This window comes from Salmo salar, chromosome 03 (assembly GCF_965601325.2).
Source record: "Salmo salar chromosome 03, fSalSal1, whole genome shotgun sequence".
Classification (NCBI taxonomy): domain Eukaryota; kingdom Metazoa; phylum Chordata; class Actinopteri; order Salmoniformes; family Salmonidae; genus Salmo; species Salmo salar.
In genome coordinates this window covers 14,173,156-14,195,297 of record NC_138293.1, presented here as the reverse complement: position 1 = coordinate 14,195,297, position 22,142 = coordinate 14,173,156, and the positions used below count along the sequence as shown (strand labels likewise).

The following is a 22,142-nucleotide window of genomic DNA, read 5'->3' as shown; positions in this document are numbered from 1 at the left end:
AAGGGGCATAGCCCGATCAATGAAAAACAGATCCAGACAATTATTCCTCCTCCACCAAACTTTCCAGTTGGCACTATGCATTGAGGCAGGTAGCTTTCTCCTGGCATCCGCCAAACCTAGATTAGTCTGTCGGACTACCAGTTGGTCAAGCGTGATTCCTCACTCCAGAGAACGCGTTTCCACATCTCCAGAGTCCAATGGCGGCAAGCTTTACACCACTCCAGCTGACGCTTGGCATTGCACATGGGGATCTTAGGCTTGTGTGCGACTGCTCAGCCTTGGATAACCATTTCATGAAGTTCCCGAAGAACAGTTCTTGTGCTGAAGTTGCATCCAGAGGCAGTTTGGAACTTGGTAGTGAGTGTTGCAACCAAGGACAGATGATTTTTATGCGCTATGTGCTTGAGCACTCGGCGGTCCCGTTAGGTCAGCTTGTATGGCCTACCACTTCGCTGTTGAACCGTTGTTGCTCCTAGACATTTCCACTTCACATTAACAGCACTTACAGTTGACCGGGGCAGCTCAAGCAGGGCAGAAATTTGACAAACTAACTTTTTGGAAAGTTTTATACACCTGTCAGCAACGGGTGTGGCTGAAATAGCCAAATCCACTAATTTGAAGGGATGTCCACATACTTTTGTATATATAGTGTTTTTGAGATTTGAACCCATAGTCCAGCAGGTGCTACTGTTTGGAATTCTCTACCACTCTGCATCATGTATTGCTTTAGGCACAAATACTTTTTATGTCCTGGTTACAGGGAAGACTGAAGCCACAGATTGCAATGGACAGCTGCCTACAGTATATACACCTCTCCTCACCCCACTCTGTCTCCTAACTGCTCCCCAGGTGCCGATGACGTGGTTGCAGGCAGCCCCCCCCCCCCCCTCTGCACCTCTCTGATTCAGAGGGGTTGGGTTTAATGCTGAGGACACATTTCAGTTGAATGCATTCAGTTGTGCAACTGACTATCCACTTTCCCTTCCCTTCCTGTCCTGCTGAGATGCTCATTTCACACACAAGTCAATGGCTACACTCATCACTAGATAAATATAGATTTGTTGTGTAGAGTCCTGAATCTATAAACTATTTCATTAGCTGAATCCTATAGCGCCATATTGACTGAATGGTTACATGCTCAGTTGGTCAAGGCCTCCAGGACCAACCCTTGAATGAAATGTGTCAAAACAGATCTATAGATTTATATTACTACACACTCAATATCTGCAACAGTATAATATCAGACAGACAATGAGAGATGTTAGGGAACTAGGAATATTTACTTAAGTCTTAGACATTGTCAGCTTGTTTTCATCTTTATAACATGTTTAGGCCTATGTAACTCCTGCCTGCTTATTTCTCTATAATGAATCCCCGAGTTTTGTTAATGATCAGGAACAAATGCATAAGCATTGATGTTCCAACGCCATAACACGCCATCCTCATGGTTGTGAGTAGAACTGCAGTTAATCAGTTCGTCCTCCACCTCCCCCATTGGAACCGTGTGGTTTACGCTTTTGATCCCCGAGGGACCTCGCGCGCTCTACATTCCAGGCATTCCGACTTCAGTCTCCGCTCAGTTACTTATTACCTCTCTGTGCTAGACAACCATGTCAGTGTTGAGCAAGTTCCGAAAAGAGTAGACCACAAAACTCCTGGTGGAATGATGAGAACGATTTAAACGAAACATTGTGGATTACTTTTGCTTAATTTATTTTCTATTTTTAAGTTTTTTAAAACGTTTCGCTGGAATGCGAGTGTGAACTGGTAAGAATTGTTAAGTGTGTGTGTATGAGAAATGTGCACTTTCGGCTACTTTGTAACATTTAAGCCTTGAATTGTAGCCTAATACTCAGCTATTGTGCGTAAACACAAGTTCACAGAAGTTGTATTATAGTTAATAATTTCTATGTACGCTACACCATGAGTACTTGTTGGTTCCTATTCCTAAGACTGTTTATAGAGCTATGTGCCTGGCTCTGTAATGGAATTTCAAATGCAAGTTTACCCTTTGTCGCAAAGTTACTTCTATGAAACTTTTCACGAACAACAAACATTTTAAACATAATGTTGTGGATTTAACTAATGTAATAATAATTGTTTTTAAAATTTAAATAGTGAAGCGCATAGGGTATTAATTGACACAAGGCAATGCATGGAATGACATCGCTCAAAAGTAGTGAATATATTGTTGATTTTTAATTGACTCTTCCTGTAGGCCTTGAGGAATGTATGGGCTTAAAAAAATAAAAAAAAGTTGTTTTTTGCAGTCTGTACATTATTCTACAGTAATGTTTTGGAGGACCACACAACATTTGCGTTATCATGCAAATGATTGACTGTTAATGTTGTATATGATCAAGTATCCAGTTTTAGGTGTAGGCCTACTTGCAAGTTCTTATTACCTGTATTCTTATTGATTCTCATTGTTTTTCACATTCCAGGTTCATGGTCATCCATAGACACCTCGTCTACTCCTGATAACCAGCTTCGAACAAGGAACCAACATGGCGTCTACAGAAGAGCCGTCTGGCACGGTCCTGCACCGTCTCATCCAGGAACAACTACGCTATGGTAACCCCACAGATGCCCGCACCCTCCTGGCCATCCAGCAGCAGGCACTGCGCGGAGGCAGTGGAGGGTCCCCTGGCGGAGGGCCTGGGAGCGACGCAGAAGAGGGTCCCAGTGGAAGCCCCCGCTCTTCCCTGGAGAGCCTCACACAGGAGGACTCCTCATTCCTCCAGCTGTCCACCCGTCAGGAGCCCCAGGGCCAGGAGCACCATGGAGACTACCTGCACTCGGAGAGCAGCTACCAGCTCTACCAGCTCCACGGCGAGGAGCTGCCCACCTACGAGCAGGCCAAGGCCCACTCCCAATACATGGCTCAGCATTGGGCACCCGCCCCGGCCCCCCACAAGCAGCTCCGAGAGGGGACCCTCCTGCGTGATGCGGACTACCGCGTAGCGGAGGAGGAGCTGATTGAGTTAAAGCGAGGGCACGTGCGGTCGCTCAGCGAGCGTCTCCTGCAGCTGTCTCTGGAGAGAAATTGTGCCATAGCGAAGTCGGAGGCAGTGAAGAACTCCTCACAGAGCTACCCAGAGCTGGGTTACTACGCCCCCCCACAAGGCCTCCAGGACCAACACATCCAACACCCAGAATACTCATCGGTTACCATCATGTCCCAAGGTTATATGCCCATCCACGCTCAAGAGTCCCAGTGTGTGTACAGGGACATGCACCAGTCACTCCAGATCCAGCAGCACAGGTACTAAGGCATTTCAGCAATTGTGTGTGTGTGTGTGTGTGTGTTGGACATACAGAAAGATCATGCAAAGGTGTACCCACTGTTTGATTGTCATTGCCCTGAATCAACAGCCATCACACATTTCATAGTGTGTTAATTTCTGTGGGCAAAGCCATGTGCATAATGGGCTTCAAGCTGTCTGTCATTGGCTATGTGTCATCGGTGCCTTGCATTCCAAACCTCCTAGCATGCATTGTGAGTCATTACATGCGCAGGTTGGAATTCCAATTGCCTTTCTGAGAACACTTTGGAAGCCAACCTACCTAGGGTGGAGTTGATGTGTTCATTCTATTATAGGGTGCTTGTAATTCCTAGGATGCCTAACAAATGTAGGTTGCTCACGTAACCACGGTTCTATGAGCTAAGGGGCTATGTTAGTCACACTCATCCAAAGAACGTTGTAGTTGTAAATCTTTGGATATCTAGTGAACTCAACAACACACGTCCCTCCTCACAGGTATGCGGGCCCAGGCAGATCTGAGCCAAGGCAGATGGACCTGCTGATGCTGGAGAACGAGAGGCTGAGACAGGAGCTGGAGGGCCACCGAGAGAAGGTCTGCCGCATCCACAAGGTGAGAACCATTCTCCTCTTAGTCCATCTCGAAGATGGCGACATGACATTGGAATGGTTTGTGTTGTTATATGCGTGAAGGACTGATGTTAGTTTTGGAGGACCTATATCAGACTTTTTTTTTTTCACATTTTCCTCGGTCATCAATGCATGATGAACTTTGAGTTACACAAAACACGTAACTTCTCAAGTTGGCATGCCCTTACTGAATAGCAAAGTACTGAAGTCTGCAACATGTGCCATTTAATGAAGGGAATGGAGGAAACACAAGCCAAGTAGCACTGTGCAGCGACGCCAGACACACTCCCCTATCTGTATATGGGAGATCATTACAACAGCTGCTACCATTGGCTGTACATAGAGACCCCATAGAGCCCAGAGGCTGTTACTGTATCCACAGTCCCTGCATTGTTCTGCAGATGGGGGTCGTGCGTATGTGCTTGTGTGCCCTTTAGTTCCAGAGAGGCCATAGATTTTCGGTCCTATCCAGGGAATGTCAGACAGCAGTCGATGGGTTTGTGACCCCTGGCACAGCTGACATGCTGTGAGTGCTGAGACAGAGACATTCTGCTAGCCGTGGCAGGTCTGTGTGTCTCAACTGAAAGGACTCTATTGTACTTTGATCCCACTGCATTTTCACTTTTCGTCAATCATCCTTTTTTAAAACTTGAATCCTCTTTTACTGTCATCCTCTTTCAACCCCTTTTGTTTTCGTCTCTTTTCGACCCTGTTCATTGACCAGCTCATAATATGTTCCTAACAGAACTGTTTACTCCTCTTGACAACCCCATGTCAGTATGTTATTGTCTACTATTATGAATCAAGATGGTGGCAACAACACTAACTGATAAGACTTCACCCATTTATCTTGGTAGATGCCATAGAGCTAGATTGAGGACTCATCTTTAAAATGGTGGAAGCCCTCGATGGCAATGTCCATGCTAAAACGGGTTATATCCATCTTTCTATCTCTATGGTGAATGCATAAACTGCTGCTGGTCTCCTTTGGAGTTACGTCACCCCGCCCCTCGTGCTCCCTCAGCCTTAAAGAATGATAATTTGCGGGGTTGGAAAGTTTCCCCGGACTGTCGGGCCGCAGGCCTGAGTAGACATGCCCGAGTGGCTGCTGTAATGGTGGGCGTCTCTACTTCTCCACTTCTTTGCCTGTTTCTGTTTCCACAGGCACAGGCATGCACACCTTTCCCACACTGGCAACCCGCCCAGACCTCCATCTCTCTCTCTGTGTGAGTGAACTAGCCACACCTGGAAGGCAAGCGTGATTGTTAGCTCCCAGGAATGCAGATAGAAATCAGCCACACACACACAGGGAGTGGTGTTTGCTCAAATTCCTCTGGATTATACTCGTATAGTGTGTGTGTACTATGTGCCCACATGTACGGAATGTGCTCCCAGGGATATTTATATATATATGCCCATATGTATATACAGTTGAAGTCGGAAGTTTACATAGACTTAGGTTGAAGTCATTAAAACACATTTTTCAACCACTCCACAAATTTCTTGTTAACAAACTATAGTTTTGGCAAGTCGGTTAGGACATCTACTTTGTGCATGGCCCAAGTAAATTTTCCAGCAATTGTTTACAGGCAGATTATTTCACTTATAATTCACTGTATCACAATTCCAGTAGGTCAGAAGTTTACATACACTAAGTTGACTGTGCCTTTAAACAGCTTGGAAAATTCCAGAAAATGATATCATGGCTTTAGAAGCTTCTGATATGCTAAAAAAGAAAAATTTGTAGACCTCCACAAGTCTGGTTCATCCTTGGGAGCAATTTCCAAACACGGAAGGTACCACGTTCAACTGTACAAACAATGGTACGCAAGTATAAACACAATGGGACCACGCAGCTGTCATACCGCTCAGGAAGGAGACGCTTTCTGTCTCCTAGAAATGAACGTATTTGGATGCAAAAAGTGCAAATCAATCCCAGAACAACAGCAAAGGACCTTGTGAAGATGCTGGAGGAAACAGGTACAAAAGTATCTATATCCACAGTAAAACGAGTCCTATATCGACAACCTAGAAGGCCACTCAGCAAGGAAGAAGCCACTGCTCCAAAACCGCCATAAAAAGCCAGACTACGGTTTTCAACTGCACATAGGAACAAAGATTGTACTTTTTGGAGAAATGTCCTCTGGTCTGATATAACAAAAATAGAACTGTTTGGCCATACTGACCATTGAAAGGTTTGGAGGAAAAAGGGGGAGGCTTGCAAGCCGAAGAACACCATCCCAACCGTGAAGCATGGGGGTGGCAGCATCATGTTGTAGGGGTGCTTTGCTGCAGGAAGGACTGGTGCACTTCACAAAACAGATGACATCATGAGAAAGGAAAATTATGTGGATATATTGAAGCAACATCTCAAGACTTCAGTCAGGAAGTTAAATCTTGGTCGCAAATGGGTCTTCGAAATGGACAATGACCCCAAGCGTACTTCCAAAGTAGTGGCAAAATGGCTTAAGGACAACAAAGTCAAGCTATTGGCGTGGCCATCACAAAGCCCTGACCTCAATCGTATAGATAATTTGTGGGCAGAACTGAAAAGGCGTGTGCAAGCAAGGAGGCCTACAAACCTGACTCAGTTACACCAGCTCTGTCAGGAGGGATGGGCCAAAATTCACCCGCCTTATTGTGGGAAGCTTGTGGAAGGCTACCTGCAACATTTGACCCAAGTGAAACAATTTAAAGGCAATACACTGAATTAGTATTTGGTAGTATGTAAACTTCTGACCCACTGGGAATGTGATGAAAGAAATAAAATCTGAAATAAATCATTCTTTCTACTATTATTCAAACATTTCACATTCTTAAAATAAAGTGGTGATCCTAACTGACTGGAATTTTTACTAGGATTAAATGTCAGGAATTGTGGAAACACTGAGTTTAAATGTATTTGGCTAAGGTGTATGTAAACTTCTGACTTCAACTTTATGTGCCCACATGTTTATGTGCTGTACTGCATGTATACAGTTCTACGCCTGAACCAACACCCCCACCCCCCCGCATCTCCAACACATATAAAGATATTAAACCAACAAACAAGATGGCTGACCAAAAATGTCTTTCCCCTCTTCCTTCTATCTGTCCATTCAGTTGGAGCAGGAGGTCCAGAGGGTATCCAATGCCTATGAGACTCTGCTGCAGGGCAGCTGTAAGAGGGAGAGCCTGGAGCAGACCTTGAGGAGCAAACTGGTGGATGAGATCAGGAGGCTGCAGGACGTTAACAGAGACCTCCGAGGTAAGGACTACAAATAACACATGCTCTCTGGTTTGTTAGACATTGACTGGCCAGGCTTGTTTGTATTTCGTTCATGCCCCAAAACTGGTCCAAAACCATTTTGGGGGATTATAATGGTTTATATTAGAGTGGGACTGGAGGCATGGAAACCTTTTCCCAAATCACTTTTAGTGTAAGTGTATAGCGGTTTAGAAATGCTTCCAGTTTTCCTAAACTTTAAATATTTGCGTTACAGAAAGCCTGGAGAATGCAAGAACACACGCTGCCAAAGAAGTGGAAGCTGCCGACCACAACCAGCACATCATGACCAAACTGCTCGAGCAAAGTAAGTGCGCCATCCATTCCATCTCTCTCACACCACTCCAAGTCTTAGACCTTCAGCCATGTCACAGGACTGGAGCATAGCACGGCACCCTGTAGCCAAGCTACATCCTCTACGCAGGAATTTTAGTTGTATAACCTCCGCTTATCTGGTGAGAACGCCTCAACAGTAAACACATGTAGCATAGCGGTTAGAGCGTTGGGCCAGTAACTGAAAGGTCGCTAGTTTGAATCCTAGAGCAGATGAGTGACTTGGTCCATGTGCCTTTGAACAAGGCACTTAACCCTAATTGCTCTATCATCGCTGCTGATAATGGCTGACCCTAACCTTGACTCCCCTCTCCGAGGGTGTCTCAGGAGTTTGGATATGCAAAAAAACAGGACAAATATAAGCACCCACCAAATAATTATAATGTATTGTTATAGGAAAGGGAACTATTAATGACAAAATACAGTTGAACTAACATCAGGTTCCTAGGGCTGTTGATTTACGTTGTCTATTTAAGCAGTGGGCCTTTCCCAAGACTAGATGAGAGATGGGGTTGGAGGTGTACGGCCTTGGTTGGAGGAATGTTTCTTGTTAAAGGGATAGGGGCTGCCCGCATCACTTCCTCTTCGTCCCCCTTGACATTCCACGAGTGCTTGGGCAAATGAAGACCATCTGCCATGATCGGTGAATCCTGGGACGTATTAGCAGGGTTAGAGCGATGGTGGTGTGATGGCTTAAGACAGTCCAAGCTCTCATTTTCACCTTCGAAATAGCTCCATGTGGCCTTAGACTAAGACTGGTTTTCATGTCTCGTGTTCAGCCCATTACACAACACTAGCTTTTCACTGATATATCTTCTAAATGTATCCTATGTGTGAATGTTGTACAGTTTGTAGCTTTTTGGCTATACCATATCTAACCTTCTCTTTCTTCTCTTCTCCTCCTCTTCGCTTCTTCTCCCCTCTTCTCATTCTTTCCTCCCATCAGACGAGGAGCAGCAGTTTGAGCGTGAGCGTGCAGAGCGTGAACTCCAGCGGCTCCGCAACGCCACCGAGGAGCAGGGCCTGAGGGCGGAGCAGCTGGAGGAGGCCCTGGAGGCCCAGTTGTACAGAGGACGGCAGATGGAGGAGGAGCTGCGCCTCAAGCGGGCCTACGTGGAGAAGGTGGAGCGGCTGCAGAGCGCCCTGGCTCAGCTGCAGACCACCTGCAAGAAGCGCGAGGGCCTGGAGATGAGGTTGAGGACACGCCTGGAGCAAGAGCTGAAGAGCCTGAGGGCGCAGCAGCGGCAGTCTCAACCGCCGGGCGTGACGGTGGGCCCGCTGCACGAGCGTCTGAGGGAGAGAGAGGAGTGTATCTTAGCCCTGGAGGCAGACTTGGTGCGCTGGGAGCAGAAATACTTGGAGGAGAGCACCATGAGGCAGTTCGCCATGGACGTGGCCGCCAGCGCTGCCGCTCAGAGGTGAGGGTCAGAGGTTAAACGTTAAGGGATAGATCGCTCAAGGGTTGTATTCTGTATGCACATACAGGAGAAAACGTTTTCAAAACATGTAGGCTAAATACGTTTTTATACTTTACATTTTTACCTGCATCCATTTCCTAAAGGAATGTATTTTCTCTGTTCCAGAGACACAACCATCATCAACCATTCCCCCTGCCACTCTTCCAACAACAGCTTCAATGAGGACCTGCCTGTATCTGACTACAGAAACCAGGAGATGGAAAACCGGTATAAAGATGACACATTTAAAAAAAATATCTATATTATTCAGAATTTATAGTATTGTTGCTGTTATGACACTTTGTATGCATCTAATAAGTCTAATGTACTTTGTTGCATCAGATGGCGGTGATTAGAGATCTGACTCAATATTTCTCCTGTCAATAGGATCTGTGCTCTCTACACCCAAATCCTGGAGAAGGATGCTGTCCTCAATATCCTCCACCAGCATTTGCACCAGGAACAGATGAAGAAGGATGGGTCTTGTCTGCCTGCCGCCACGTACACTCCTGCCAGCACGGCCAAGTGCACCAGCATAAACAAAAGTAAGGATGAGGGTCATAGACGAAAAAACCTCATAATACCTTTTTTAACTATTACTTGTGCTTCTGCATTGCTTGCTGTTTGGGGTTTTAGGCTGGGTTTCTGTATAGCACTTTGTGACATCTGTTGATGTAAAAAAGGCTTTATAAGTACATTTGATTGATTGATATTACTCAAGGGGTCCCTCGGGGCTCTGTTCAGGGGCCACTGTTGTTCTCTACATACATGCAACAATCAAATATTAAGTAAGGAGTTATTGTCAAAGATAATTATAGTAGTAATGAGCATTGAAGTGGATTAAGGTTAGAATGAGAGCACCTGTTTATCAATGAAATGCGTGCCAGTGGCTGATCTCTTTCATGTTCTGTGTTGTAGGTAAGACTCTGTCAGACGACCAGACTGCTCTCTCTCTTCTCCGGTGCTCCTCCCCAGCTCACCCCAGCCAGAGCTGTGGATCAGAGGATGGAGCTAAGGCCAAGGAGCCAGCCACTGGTTCTAAGCTCAGCATTGGTGAGTAGTCTATCTCTCACACACACACACACACAGTCGCCCAAACACCCAAACCATTCTCTGTAACTGCATCACATGCTGTGCCAGGGCAATCATTGATTTACCAACCATACTCCCATAGAACAAGCCAATCGGCGATGGCTCTGTAGGTCAGAGGTCATCAGTGGGCTGCCGGAATGTGCTATGTTGTCGCACTTAGACCCGAGGATTGACTGCATGCGTTTACCCGAATGGATCATCCCAATGTGGAAACGTCAGCATGTTTCTTTGGTTTCAGATAATGTACTGTAACTGTGGCTTATTTTTCCACTGTTTCCACTCCTCTAACACGTTTGCCCTCTTCTATTTTAAAGACAACGCTGCTGCGCAACAACATCGTGCCTCCTCCTTGAACACATTAAGAGGCCTGGATGACTTTGAAGCGGAGGCAGTGGAAATCTTCATTTGAGGAAGACTTTTGATCCTTGACAAGAGATTCACTCGAGAGTAATGAACTCTCGGAAGCTGTGCAGAGCAACTGACTACGCCAATGGTCAGTTTCTCTGAAAAATAGACAGAAGACAAGAATGTTGAAGAATGAGAGGCGCATGTGTGGAATAAGGACTTGGGCTTTCACATTTAGAGGAGAGCGGTGCTCTTCCTCGATCTCTTTCTCTCTTAGCCAGGTGGCTGCAGGCTAGCTGTCTTGGTATATGAGACTGTGAAACTTTCGAGGTACTTGGGACAGTATTTCAGTTTTGTAACGGGAAACACCCCACAGTACTGTCAGTGTATGCCAAAGTATTTATATTTTCTGTGTACAACGAGTTCAGGAACTTATTCCCAAATATGAACTGAAAGCTTCACGCTTTTCCAAATAACTTTGTCTTTAGAATTTATCATTGGACTTTTGACCGGCATTCCCTCCCCGCGCAAAAATGTGCCCACAATCTGGCCACATTCCTGTGCCATGGAATTCTTCAGAGTTAGGAAAACAACTCTCCCATCTCCATAATTTAATAAAAATGCCAAACAGTCTTAATGTTCATAATTTCCTTGGCCATATTCCCTAAGCCCCAGTAGCTGTCTCTACCACAGGAGGTTGGTGGCACCTTAATTGGGGACTGTGTCATGGTAATGACTGGAGTGGAGTGGAAAAAAATACATAAAACGCATGGTTTCCAGGTGTTTGATGCCATTCCGTTTGCGCCGTTCCAGACATTATTATGAGCTGTCCTCCCTTCAGCAGCCTCCACTAGTCTCTACAGATTTAGAAATAGTTATGATACAGTATGCAATGTATAGTCTGGTTTTTCTATTCCGACTTCTAAACATGAGGTCGGCGAGACCATTCTCAACCAGGGGAGGGTGAAGAGTTTGTTTTATTGCTTTTCACCAATAGTTTTTTTGTATTATTCTTCATGTGTATTTTCTGATGTGGGGAATCCGCTGGTCAGATTCACCACATTGATTAAGCTGCAAACTACACCATTTGGTTTTCGTTTACTGTGAGCCTTTTTCTGAACTAACAGGTTAATATATTTTATACAGACGTTTCTCTAATTATTTTAGATATGTAGTGCTAAGAACAGAATGCCAAAGATTATTTTTTTGTGTGTTGTAATTTATGTGCAGACAATCATGGTTATGTCCAGCTGTCCAACAGATAAAGCGTTGACCTCAAGCAAAGACATTTCTGTTAACTCCTAACAATATGAAGGTTGTGAAGCAATAAAATATTATAATATATAGCTCCTGTTACTTTGACATTTTTTATTCTTGAAAAAAAAAAAGATTTTGGTGACTATGAATTTGAAAATGTGTTCTGTTGGCGGTTTTCTTTTCTTTACACTTTTTATTTCCCTCACTTTACCTCCTGTCTTCTCTTGACACATTCATTCCTTCCAGAGAAACCAAGAAAGAGAGAGATAATGAGGGCTCTCGTTAGTTAATGAATGCCAGAGATGCATTGTTTAGGCTCAGCATTCCCCAGTGGCCAGCTCTCATGTTCTCTCAACTTATCCTGGTTGAAGTTTCCACACACAACAAAATAGACTACATGTATAGTAACTGAGTGCTTTACCACCCCTGTGTGTGCCTATACAGTATGTGCAGTACAGTTTTGAGTCGGGTCTGTTTATATAGTCCCATAGGTCGGCGCACAATTGGCCCAGCATTGTCCAGATTAGGGGAGGTTTTGGCCGGGGGGTAGGTCGTCATTGTAAATAAGAATTTGTTCTTAACTGACTTTCCTAGTTAAATAAAGGTTAAATAAGGATATGAGCCTTCTGTCATTTGATAGGGGGTTACAGTGCATTATTCTCAGTTTGAAATGGGGTTTGTAACAAATTATTTTCCAATCGTTTTGTTCGGAACAGAACCATTATTTTTTTTTGTTCTGTTCCAACAAGCAAAATAAAGTTCTGAACCGGTTTGAACAAATAAAATGCGTTATATCATTTATATCGTTCCTTTCTGTTCATTTTTAAACCTCTGAAAGCCCGACAATAAATTACTTTACCAATCAGTGCAAATAGAGCAGCTTGCTATAGAGCGGTCAAGCTATAGGCCTAGGTGTTTACATGCATTAGACATAAGTGTAGAGCGCGAGATGAGACTGAAATTTTGCAGGTGGGGAGGAGAGAGGGTGGAGGAGGCTTGACTCGACATACGTTATCTGAATTAGGCCCACAGAATTATACCCATGGAGGAGCAGCTTCTATGAAGGAATTTTGAATGTCTTTGCACTTCCGACAGTTGGCTTAACGTTGGACCAGAGCTAGCTAGCTAGCTAACAAGCTTGTGTGTGCACAGTGGCACCAGAATTAAAATAAAATCACATCTTACCTCTTGGTAGTTAATAAATCCAATGTGAAATGGGATAACTATTGTATCATATTGTAACTAGCGTTGAAAAAGTTAATCTGTTCTAATAAAATATCTCTCCATTTCTGAATCACGCTTGGAGCGTCTGTAGGCCACAGTAGCGTATGCTTCAGAAGGGTAGGGGAAGGTAGCCTACATACGCACACACACGCAAAGATTTCCAGCTGGCAGGCAGACACTGGAATAAGTTTCTGAGTGACAGATTGAGGGCTTTGCATTGTTGTGTTTTTTATGGGACTGGAAAAAAAATCACAGAATTTAAAAGAACATTATTAACCGGTTCCCATGCTTTTAAAAAGAATGGTTCTGTTCCAGAGCAAGATAGATCCCTTTTGTTCCCAGTTCTGATTCTGTTCCTCAAAAAATGTAGTTGTTTTAGGTTCTGTTCCCTGAAGCGGTTCCAACTTCCAACCCCTGGTTTGAAAGGGAAGAGTGCTCCGCATTGGCCTGTATTGGCTTTACTTGGGTCGTGTTCAGAAGGGAGAAAACCTTTTGAAATTGAGTGAAACGGGAAGATACTACCTGGATGTGTCGAATAACAACTCAGATTTTTACAAATTATTTTGCTACGGGTGTGCCCTACTGTACATGACCCAGCTGTCATAGCTAGTCTGTACACCACAATGAGATTTCTGAGTACAGGACAATGACAGATAATGGCTGGGGTACGGCAGAATGACAGGTTCACTCATGTGACTCTGTGTGTGTGTGTGTGTGTGTGTGTGTGTGTGTGTGTGTGTGTGTGTGTGTGTGTGTGTGTGTGTCATTATCAGTGTCAGCCAGACCTTGCTATAGTTTTGACTAACTCTAGTGAGCAAGGATGTCAAATGTTCAGATTGTATACTAGTATCAAGACTACACATATCAGTATGTCAACACATGTAAGTATATCAACACCGGTGGCAGTTGGTGCTGTTTAAGATTAGGGAGGATTATACATGTTTAATGTGCGTGGACTTATTTCTATTACAGCATATTGGAGAACAGTATTCCGGATAGTAGCTCATAAGGTCTTATTCAGGATAAGCTGTTTACATGCACTTTTGATATCCCGCTCATGATCCAAGAATTAACCGAATAATCCTCATTTATGTATATGGGTTAAATATAATAGTACATGAAATATGGACACTGACTGTAGGCCTATAACCTTTCACGAATTTTGCACAGGACCAATCTTTCCACTGTTTTGGAGTTATTGCTTTTTCTCCCCGGTCCCTAAACGAAACAGACAACTTTACCAGTATTAACTAGATTACTAATGCATTCATTCTATCGATGTAAGACTGGTGAGCACTACTTTTGTTTGTCTTCTGGGGCAACAAGTTATGACAGAAGAGAAGCTGAATGTATCTAAATATAGTTGGCAAACAAATGGCCTAACAAATGCCAGAAATTATAATATGGCCTACCAAATGTAGGAAATAATAAGCAGAAACATGTCTAAATTAAGGTTGAAAGTGGCCAATAGTAAATTATAGTAAATTAATTATAGTAGGCTAAAGTATTATGGACTTATTATGGTGGATGGAACTGCGCAGGGAACCTACTTTTTGAAGTGATTTATTTGACAATCAGATGAAAACATCACACAATATCCATGATATGTTAAACTGAGCCTGACCACAAAAACAACAGTAAACGGGATAAGATGTTTACATGACACAGTCTCCTGTCTTAGATCAGCATATCCCCGGCAACTTATCCGGGTTTCTCATATATGGAGTTGTCACGCTTGTCGTCGTAGAGAGAAAGGGACCAATGTGCAGCGGGTTTCGTGCTCAACATATTTATTTATAAAATAATGCGAACACCACGGAAGAAAACAATAAACCAACTAGCGACATGAAACAGTGAAAGCAGGCTCAACAAAAAGCAGTGCTCTCAAACAACTACCCACGAAAAACAAAGACAAACACACCCTACTATATAGGACTCCCAATCAAAGGCAACTCAACACACCTGCCTTCAATTGAGAGTCCAACCCCAATCAACTAGACATAGAAACACAGACATAGACCAGTGACAAACCCCATAATACATACATCAACTACCCTCTGCCACATCCTGACCAAACTACAATAACCAAATATACTCTATACTGGTCAGGACGTGACAGTACCCCCCCCCCCCCCCCCCCCCCACACAAAGGTGCAGACCCCGGAATGCACCTACACAAAACACAGAAAAACCCCAAAACAACCAGAAAAATCCCCTAAACAAAAAGGGAGGGAAGGGAGGGTGGCTGCCGTCAACGACGGCACAGTGCTACACCCCCCCTCCCCAACCCACCTATATGGGAGGTGGCTCAGGTGCGGGACGTGGACTCCGCTCCATCCTTGCCCAACTGGCGGGCGATTCTTGCTGCGCCCGGCTGGCAGGCGACCCTTGCTGCGCCCGGCTGGCGGACAACCCTGGCTGCGCCCGGCTGGAGGGTGTCCCTGGCTGCGCCCGGCTGGCCGACGACCCTTGCTGCGCCCGGCTGGCGGGCGGCGATGACTGCTCCCGGCTGGCTGACGACCCTTGCTGCGCCCGGCTGGCGGGCGACCCTGGCTGCGCCCGGCTGGCGGGCGGCGATGGCTGCACCCTGCTGGCGGGCCACTCTGGCAGATCCGGCACGGCGGGCCACTCTGGCAGATCCGGCACGGCGGGCCACTCTGGCAGATCCGGAACGGCGGGCCACTCTGGCAGATCCGGAACGGCGGGCCACTCTGGCAGATCCGGAACGGCGGGCCACTCTGGCAGATCCAGAACGGCGGGCCACTCTGGCAGATCCGGAACGGCGGGCCACTCTGGCCTAACATATTATCTAAATTAATATCATAGTCAACATAGCTACTAGAACTAACGTGTTAGTAAACCCACTACAATCACGCAGTACAGTGTACAGCAAGCAGTTTAGCAGTTACACCGGCGGGCCCCGGTAGCAATAAATTAATAAAACTGAACACTTACCTTGACTTGGAGAGTTCCAGTGTTGGATAGCCCTAGCCAGCTAGCTAACATAAATAACATTCCTCTCTGTTTGAGCTGGGTGTTTGAGTAGACTAAATTAGCTAGCTGCATTAGCTAGCAAATCTACTATCCACATTGTATGTACTGCAGTGCTAGCTAGATGTAGCTTATGCTTTCAGTACTAGATTAATTCTCTGATCCTTTGATTAGGTGGACAACATGTCAGTTCATGATGCAAGAGCTTTTGGAGGACGTAATCCGAAAGAAGTCATAATTACTGTGTAAGTCTATGGAAGGAGGTGAGAAACATGAGCCTCCAAGGTTTTGTATTGAAGTCAATGTACTCAGAGGAGGACGGAAAATAGCTGTTCTCCGGCTACACCATGGTGCTACCCTACAGAGTGTTGTTGAGGTTACTGTAGACCTTCATTGCAAAACAGTGTGCTTCAATCAGTTATTTGGTGACGTGAATATATTTAGACTAGTTTTATCTAAAAAGGATAACTTTTTTAATGTTTCACTATTTTTATGAAATTCACTGAGTAGGATGGTCTTCCCCTTCCTCCACTGGTCAACAGTGTAATGAGTGTGTGACTGTTGTATTGCTTGATAGCTGTGGCTATGAGTTTATGTTGACTTCCATGTACCCTGAGCTGTTCATACTTCTATGAGTTCCAGTTTCATCTGATTCATAGGGATGACTGAGGAACACACTCTCATCAGTTGTGCAACCAACCCATAGATAGAGAGCTGTCGACCGTAATTTCCTCTAAGTCAAGTCAGAAGCATTTCAAATCAAATGTAACTTTATTTGTCACGTGCCGAATACAAGTGTAGACCTTACCGTGAAATGCTTCCTTACAAGCACTTAACCAACAGTGCAGTTCAAGGAAGAGTTAAGCAAATATTTACCAAATAAACTAAAGAAAAAAAAAAAAGTAACACAATAAAATAACAATAACGAGGCTGTGGTACCGAGTCAATGTGCGAGGGTACAGGTTAGTCGAGGTAATTTGTCCATTTGTCCATGATGTTGATTTTCACACAGGCAATGTTACTGTCACAGACAGAACAATGAGCCAGATATTTCACCAGATGTATAAATGTGAAACATCCGGTTGGTGTTTCCACTCACTACCAAATATGGTGATGAGAGGAAGCCAAGTGGACCAGCAGTGGGAGAAGACGGAGCTAGATGAATTTTGGCTGACATTCTGCACATTTTCTCATCGATGAACCATTTGATCTCAGTACAGTTTTCTGTTTCCAAAACTAGAATCTGTAAAAACAGAGTCGACTGCGTTTTGTAGACTTGCCAAAGTTTTAAAAAATTACGTTGTTTAGAAGGAGTGAATTGAGTTATTGCACACGCACACTTCATAGAATAGGCGTTCCCTAACGGAAATATGCAAATACATGCTAGAATGTGCTAATTGGCTCTCACTAGCTTGTGCTTGGCTCTGACCACTTCCTTGCTTGTTCTGCCAACTATGATTAATTTGCTCCCATTAGAAACGACAGGCTCTGGTCTATCTTGGGTTAGTTATAAAAAATCTTTGGTACTGTGGGTTGGTTGATAGTTAGATAGAGGTTGGATGTTTAAAGCACCTCAACAAGCATGGACTTGGCAGGGCCCTCCCTTATATTAGCCCATGCAGGAAATTAGATGGCAAGATCAGACTGATTAGATAGGAACAGGAAAGATTCTATGGGAACTGGTGGTATGCGAGCGGCTATCAATCTTATTTACGGACTGAGTGAGTTTTTCTTCCCCCTTGCACTGACAGTAGTTTGAGGAGCCGCCAACATTCCTTCTGTTTCTCTGAGAGGCAGTTGACATGTTTCAACAAAGGTTCTCTTTCCTGGATTTTACATGATGAAGAAAGATCGTAATGTTGACGGGTGAAATTCCGCAACGGGGCTAGCATGTCAAGAGATGTCAGGGCAAATGTATTTTGACATTCTTCTTCTGTTGCTCAACCACTTGAATGCTCTTCTTCGACCTCAACCAATTGTCATTAGAGGATCATATCGGTTGTGTTAAACACGGAGATCATTTTTGTACACTTTTTGTTTTTGTAACATTTGTTTCTTCTCTGGGCCCTTTACTGTTTTACAACACATTCCTAATAGTTGAGAAGATGCTTTGTAGTTTGAGGGCTTAGAATAGTGATGGGAAACACTAATATAAGAGCAGTGAATTGAAAGGGAAGAGCTTTGGAAGTCAAACCGAGCTGAGCCAAGCCAAGCTGTACTAGGCTGGCCTGGTTATGCCTCCACCATACTATAGTTCCTGGAACCATGCTAAAAGAACAATGTGTAAAGAAGATACCTGAGCCAGCACAGTATGGTTTGGGTCGGCCCTATGTGTGAATCAGGCACTTGATATTAGATGTTTGTGGACAACTACAAATACCTAGGTGTCTGGCTAGACTGTAAACTCTCCTTCCAGACTCATATTAAACATCTTCAATCCAAAATTAAATCTAGTATCGGCTTCCTATTTCGCAACAAAGCCTCCTTCACTCACGCCGCCAAACATACCCTCGTAAAACTGACTATCCTACCGATCCTCGACTTCAGCAATGTCACGTCCTGACCAGTATAAGGGGTTATTGGTTATTGTAGTTTGGTCAGGACGTGGCAGGGGTGTTTGTTTTATGTGGTTCGGGGTTTGTTGGGATATATCCTTATGTAAGAGGGGTGTTTGTTTTATGTGTTCCGGGGTTTTGGGTATTGTTCTGGTTTTGTATTTCTATGTTTTCTATGTTGTGTATTTTCTTTGTTGGCCTGGTATGGCTCTCAATCAGGAACAGCTGTACATCGTTGTTGCTGATTGGGAGTCATACTTAGGTAGCCCTTTTTTCACTTGTGTTTTGTGGGAAGTTTTTTTTGCACTGCTGTGTGTGTAGACTGCATTACTGTTCGTTCGTTTGTTTGTTTGTTCGTTTTCTTGTTTTGTTTTGTCAGTGTTCAAATAAACGTTAAAATGAGCACTCAATCCGCTGCACCTTGGTCCATTACATACGACGACCGTTACAGGCGATGACATTTACAAAATAGCTTCCAATACTCTACTCAGCAAACTGGATGCAGTCTATCACAGTGACATCCGTTTTGTCACCAAAGCCCCTTATACCACCCACCACTGTGACCTGTATGCTCTAATCGGCTGGTCCTCGCTACATATTCGTCGCCAGACACACTGGCTCCAGGTCATCTATAAGTCTATGCTAGGTAAAGCTCCGCCTTATCTCAGCTCACTGGTCATGATAACAACACCTGTAGCACGCACTCCAGCAGGTATATCTCACTGGTCGTCCCCAAAGCCAACACCTCCTTTGGCCGTCTTTCCTTCCAGTTCTCTGCTGCCAATGACTGGAACGAATTGCAAAACTCGCTGAAGCTGGAGACATATTTCCCTCACTAACTTTAAACATCAGCTATCTGAGCAACTAACCGATCGCTGCAGCTGTACATAACCCATCTGTAAATAGCCCACCCAATCTACCTACCTCATCTCCATATTGTTTTTATTTACTTTTCTGCTCTTTTGCACCCCAGTATTTCTACTTGCACATCATCATCTGCTCATCTATCACTCCAGTGTTAATTTGCTAAACTGTAATTACTTCACTACTATGGCCTATTTATTGCCTTACCTCCTCACGCCATTTGCACACACTGTATATAGACTTTCTTTTTTTTCTATTGTGTTATTGACTGTACGCTTGTTTATTCCATGTGTAAGTCTGTGGTGTTGTTTGTATCGCACTGCTTTGCTTTATCTTGGCCAGGTCGCAGTTGTAAATGAGAACTTGTTCTCAACTGGCCTACCTGGTCAAATAAAGGTGAAATAAAAATAAACAAAACATTTGAGTTCAGTCTTCACATTGAGCTAATCAACATGTGTGTTTCCCCAACTGGCGGCCCGCGGGTGGTTTTATTTGGACTCCCAAGTTTTTTGAGCAACATTTTTTTAACAAAAATAAAACCTTCTGTACATAGAAACTTGGTACAAAGGTCCAATTTGATACATCTTTAATACTGTTAAACAGAATGTTTCAGTGTCATTTGCCTCAAAGCTAGCATAGAAGTAGCTTAGCTCGTCTGGTAGGCTCGTGTCACTGGGCAGTTCTTGGCTGTGCTTTCCTTTCTAGTCTGTAATGGTTTGCAAGCCCTGCCACATCCGACGAGCATCAGAGCCGGTGTAGTACGATTTGATCTTAGTCCTGTATTGACGCTTTGCCTGTTTGATGGTTCGTCGGAGGGCATAGCTGGATTTCTTATAAGCTTCCGGGTTAGAGTCCCGCTCCTTGAAAGCAGCAGCTCTAGCCTTTAGCTCAGTGCAGATGTTGCCTGTAATCCATGGCTTCTGGTTGGGGAATGTGCGTACGGTCACTGTGGGGACGATGTCCCCAATGCACTTATTGATGAAGCTAATGACTGATGTGGTGTACTCCTCAATGCCATCGGAGGAATCCGCGAAAATAATCCAGTCTGTGCTAGCAAAACAGTCCTGTAGCTTAGCATCTGCTTCATCTGACCACTTTTTTATTGATCTAGTCACTGGTGCTTCCTGCTTTAATTTTTGCTTGTAAGCAGGATTCGGAAGGATAGAATTATGCTAAATGGAGGGCGAGGGAGAGCTTTGTATGCATCTCTGTCTGTGGAGTAAAGGTGGTCCAGAGTTTTTTTCCCTCTGGTTGCACATTTAACATGCTGATAGAAATTTGGTAAAACGGATTTAAGTTTCCCTGCATTAAAGTCCCCGGCTACTAGGAGCGCCGCCTTGGGTGAGCGTTTTCTTGTTTGTTTATGGCAAAATACAGCTCATTCAAGGCTGTCTTAGTGCCACACTCAGTCTGTGGTGGTATATAAACAGCTATGAAAAATACAGATGAAAACTCTCTAGGTAGATAGTGTGGTCTACAGTTTATCATGAGATACTCTACCTCAGGTGAGCAATAGCTCAAGATTTCGTCAGATATCGTGCACCAGCTGTTATTTACAAAAATACATAGTCGTCCGCCCCTTGTCTTACCAGACGCCGCTTTTCTGTCGTGCCGATACAGCGTATAACCAGCCAGCTGTATGTTGATAGTGTCATCGTTCAGCCACGACTCCGTGAAGCATAAGATATTACAGTTTTGAATGTCCCGTTGGTAGTTTAAGCTTCCACGTAGGTCATCTATTTTATTCTCCAAAGATTGCACGTTTGCTAGCAGAATGGATGGAAGTGGAGGTTTATTCGATCGCCTACGAATTCTCAGAAGGCAGTCCGCCCTCTGGGCCCTTTTTTCCGCCTCCTCTTCATGCAAATCACGGGGATCTGGGCCTGTTCCCAAGAAAGCAGTATATCATTCACGTCGGGCTCGTCAGAGTAGTAAAAGGAAAAAAAGGATTCTGCCAGTCCGTGGTGAGTAATCGCAGTCCTGATGTCCATAAGTTATTTTCGGTCATAAGAGCCGGTAGCAGCAACATTATATACAAAATAAGTAAAAAAATATGTTACGAACAACTAAACAAAATAAACGCAAATAAACAAACAAAAAAACACAATCTTTGGGGACACGTAAAATGTCAGCCTTCTCTGGCGCCATTGTTACTCTACTGTATATAAGGGAGATGGAGTTGACAGGTTATAATTGTAACCATGGTGAATTCAATATTGTTTGTAAATATATCAAAAGTAGAGAAATTTTTAGACCATGAGGGGTCTTCCCTGCGGGGAATATTTTCCCTTAGAAAATCCCCTAAATGTAATTTTTTTCGTTAAATAATGAAACAACTATAAAAATGAAATTTCCCTGACAGACAAGGATTGTCCCGACTTTCAAGGATCCCTGTATGACAAGAAGTGCTGTGAAAGTACAGTATAATCCTTGAAAGGGGAAAGCGATCCAAGAGAGAAAAAAGCATGCTTAATTGTTCATTTATTTATATTCCAAACATTAGCAAACACAAATAAATACGGAATATTTCAGCTAACTGCCTTTGTCAAGGGATGGGCTCACTGCTCTGTGCTGGTTGGAATGCTGTGAAGCAATATCATTTCCAGTCATCTCTGTTTTATGTATGCACAAACCAGTTGGAATGTGTAATATTTAGATCTTCCAAACACAGATTGTGTCCAATAAAGTCCCCATGCAGTGCTCTGGTGGGGCTGAGTTAATAGAAGATTAACTCACTTTCCCAAGGGCAGACATCTCCAGTATTGATTAATGGACATCTAGAACAACTTTCAAAGCCCAGGTTTGCTCCAGCAGATAGGGATTTCTAAAACACCCAAAGGAGAAATGGATTGACGTAGCCTCACAC

At 44.1% G+C, this 22,142-nt stretch overlaps 1 protein-coding gene across 1 annotated transcript; it reads left to right on the top strand.

The window, feature by feature from the left end:
- Positions 1 to 1,566: 1,566 nt before the first annotated feature.
- LOC106598864 (angiomotin-like 2a) lies at positions 1,567 to 11,731 on the top strand. Its single transcript, XM_014189879.3, has 10 exons — positions 1,567 to 1,767; positions 2,445 to 3,265; positions 3,762 to 3,876; positions 6,996 to 7,140; positions 7,376 to 7,465; positions 8,438 to 8,909; positions 9,075 to 9,176; positions 9,336 to 9,493; positions 9,867 to 10,001; positions 10,355 to 11,731. Exons 2-10 carry the CDS (start codon positions 2,508 to 2,510, stop codon positions 10,447 to 10,449), a joined length of 2,070 nt encoding a protein of 689 aa, XP_014045354.1. The 5' UTR covers positions 1,567 to 1,767; positions 2,445 to 2,507; the 3' UTR covers positions 10,450 to 11,731.
- Positions 11,732 to 22,142: the final 10,411 nt, after the last annotated feature.